This window comes from Pyrus communis, chromosome 12 (genome assembly GCF_963583255.1).
Source record: "Pyrus communis chromosome 12, drPyrComm1.1, whole genome shotgun sequence".
Lineage (NCBI taxonomy): Eukaryota > Viridiplantae > Streptophyta > Magnoliopsida > Rosales > Rosaceae > Pyrus > Pyrus communis.
The window spans coordinates 24,308,266-24,310,978 of NC_084814.1; the positions used below are offsets into that span (position 1 = coordinate 24,308,266).

The 2,713-nt window shown below is 39.3% G+C and overlaps 1 protein-coding gene across 1 annotated transcript; it reads left to right on the plus strand.

Annotated features, from left to right (window-relative positions):
* The first annotated feature begins 233 nt into the window (after positions 1-233).
* Positions 234-1,521, plus strand: LOC137711424 (protein MIZU-KUSSEI 1-like). The gene has a single exon (XM_068450662.1). The coding sequence runs from the start codon at positions 328-330 to the stop codon at positions 1,189-1,191; it is 864 nt and encodes a 287-aa protein (XP_068306763.1). The 5' UTR covers positions 234-327; the 3' UTR covers positions 1,192-1,521.
* Positions 1,522-2,713: the final 1,192 nt, after the last annotated feature.

Here is a 2,713-nt window from a genome sequence, read left to right on the forward strand (position 1 = left end):
TCTCCTCAGATTCCTTTCTTTTCTATTTTTCAAATCTCCCTCCCCCCCCCCCCCCCCCCTCTCTCTCTCTCTCTCTCTCTCAGAGTTCCTCATTCAGATGGTGGGTCAGGCTGTGTTTCTTTTGGCAGGATTCTCTTTGGCTACAACAAAGGGATAGAAACAAAGAATTAATGAAATTAAATCCCTCCACATGTCAATAAAAGTGACAGAAGAGACCAGAATCACCACTATCTCTCTCTCTCTCTCTCTCCCCTCACTTTCTCTCTCTACCCACCAATCCATCTTTAAGGACTGCCCTTCGTCCCACTGATTGCTTTCTCATATGATATGAGCATGGCAAGGAGCTTGCAGGACTCCTCCTCCAAGAGACACTTCCACTGGACAAACAAAGTTGGCAACGAAGAAGAAGATGAAGATGTTGATCATGTTGTTCTGCCGAGCCTCAACTCCTCCTCCTCCTCCTCCTCCTCGTCAAAAACAAAATCCGATGAGGAGGAGAAGAAACAAGAGCATGATCATCATCAAAAACAACAGCATGGTCATGTGGCTCATCAACTTCCGAGGAGGAAACTGCAGGCAGCTGCGGTTTCCAGGATGAGGTCAGTCCTTAACGCTTTTAGTAAGAACCGATCCAGCCTACCACTCGGGCTTGGACCTCGAGTGGTAGGCACACTTTTCGGCTCCAGGCGTGGCCACGTACACTTTGCACTCCAGAGAGACCCAAGCTCACACCCGGCCTTCTTGATCGAGCTCGCCACTCCGATCAGCGGGTTGGTTAAAGAAATGGCATCCGGGCTCGTCAGAATTGCGTTGGAGTGTGACAAGGATCACAAAGACGATCATCAGAAAAAGAAAGATGAGAAAGCTCCGAGGTTGCTGGAAGAGCCAGTGTGGAGAACTTTTTGCAACGGTAAGAAATATGGTTTTGCTAGCAGAAGAGAATGTGGGGCCAAGGAGTGGAAGGTGTTGAAAGCTGTGGAGCCCATTTCAATGGGGGCTGGAGTGCTGCCGCCGTCTGCGGTGCTGGAAGGGAATGAAGCTGAAGCCGGGTCCGAATCCGACGGGGAACTAATGTACATGAGGGCTAAGTTTGAGAGAATTGTTGGGTCTAGAGACTCTGAGGCCTTCTACATGATGAACCCTGATAGCAATGGAGCTCCTGAGCTCAGTATCTACTTGCTCCGAGTCTAATAAACCCGAAAAGCGTCACGAATTCGCGTCGCCGCCGCTCGAATTTCCAGTATGTGTGCTTCAGTTTAGCTCTGATCAAACTGGAAATTGGAGGTGTAGCTGGTTCTCCAAGTAGTTTTTTCTTTTCTTTTTGGTATTAAATTTCTGTTTTATTTTGTGCTTTGGTATATTTGGAGAAGTGGGGTTTATTGTATTTTTCATATTTTGTTTTGTTTAGGCTTAGTTGGTGGAGGGAAATACATTAGAACATGATGGTAGCTGTGGGGGTATATGTTAATTTGTAATTTTTTGTTAATTTCTTCTCTTTTCTAGTACTGATTTTTTTTTTTTTTTTTTTTCATCCTAAACTGTTTTAATCTATTAATAACGTTATCATAAGATCAGAAAATCCCTTGAAATTACTACATACTATCATTAAAAAGATTTAGCGATTGATATCTTTTTTTATACTATCTTCTTTAATCACGTGTTTAAAGAAGCTAATTTTGTAGCAAATGTGTTGGCTTCTAAAAGTCATACCATACACTGGGATGCTTTGGCTGTTTGGGGTGCTCGAGGAGCTTTTCCTTGTAATAATGTTTACCTCTTTTAATCTATGAGGGTAAGATTTGTACGTAGATTACAAGAGAAACGAGCGCACTACCTTAACTTATATTTACCAAATCAACCTCAAGTTAATCCTAAGCTTTATATCACTACTAAAAAAAATGTCTAAATTGAAATTCTCTTCAAGAGTGACAAGAACAAAAGGAGGCCAAACCTAAATAAAAGGAACTATAAATGTTTTTGGTAATTAAGAAAAGCTTATATGAGATCACATACTGCTTAAACTTTAGTACTCATATCATAAGAAGGCTGCAAATAATGCGTAACAACCACCTGAAGTGCTTCATGGAAGAAGCACTAGAAAAACATTTGTTTTAGAAATGCTTTTAAAATAACTGAAAGTTCTTTTAAAGAAAATGGTTTAGGGTTCAAATAGCACTTGAAGTGCTTATTAGGTACTTATTCTAGGAAGCACTTCAAATGTTTTTCAGGATTCACTTGTGTTTTTACTAATGATCGGTTCCAAAAATAGAAGTGCTTATTAGGTACTTATTCTAGGAAGCACTTCAAATGTTTTTCAGGATTCACTTGTGTTTTTACTAATGATCGGTTCCAAAAATATTTTCACCAAAAGCGCTTTCATTCATTTTAAAGCATTTTCAAACAAGATCCTTAGTAAAAATGCAAATAAATCCTGAAAAAAAAACACTTTGAAGTGCTTCTTGGAAGTTATTGGAAGAGCACATAATTGATGTTTCTTGCAGTAAGCGCTTTAAGTGCTTTTGGAATCCAAAAACATTTTTTCTAAAAGCGCTTTCAGTTATTTTAAACCCACATTCAAACAAGTCTTGCTTAAGTAATGCTAGATAGACCAATTTTTGTAGACCATATTTACAAATCATGTGATGTATCACAAATAGTAAATAAACATATTAATCAACACTTAAGTAATAATCTAATCTTCAACAACCATATA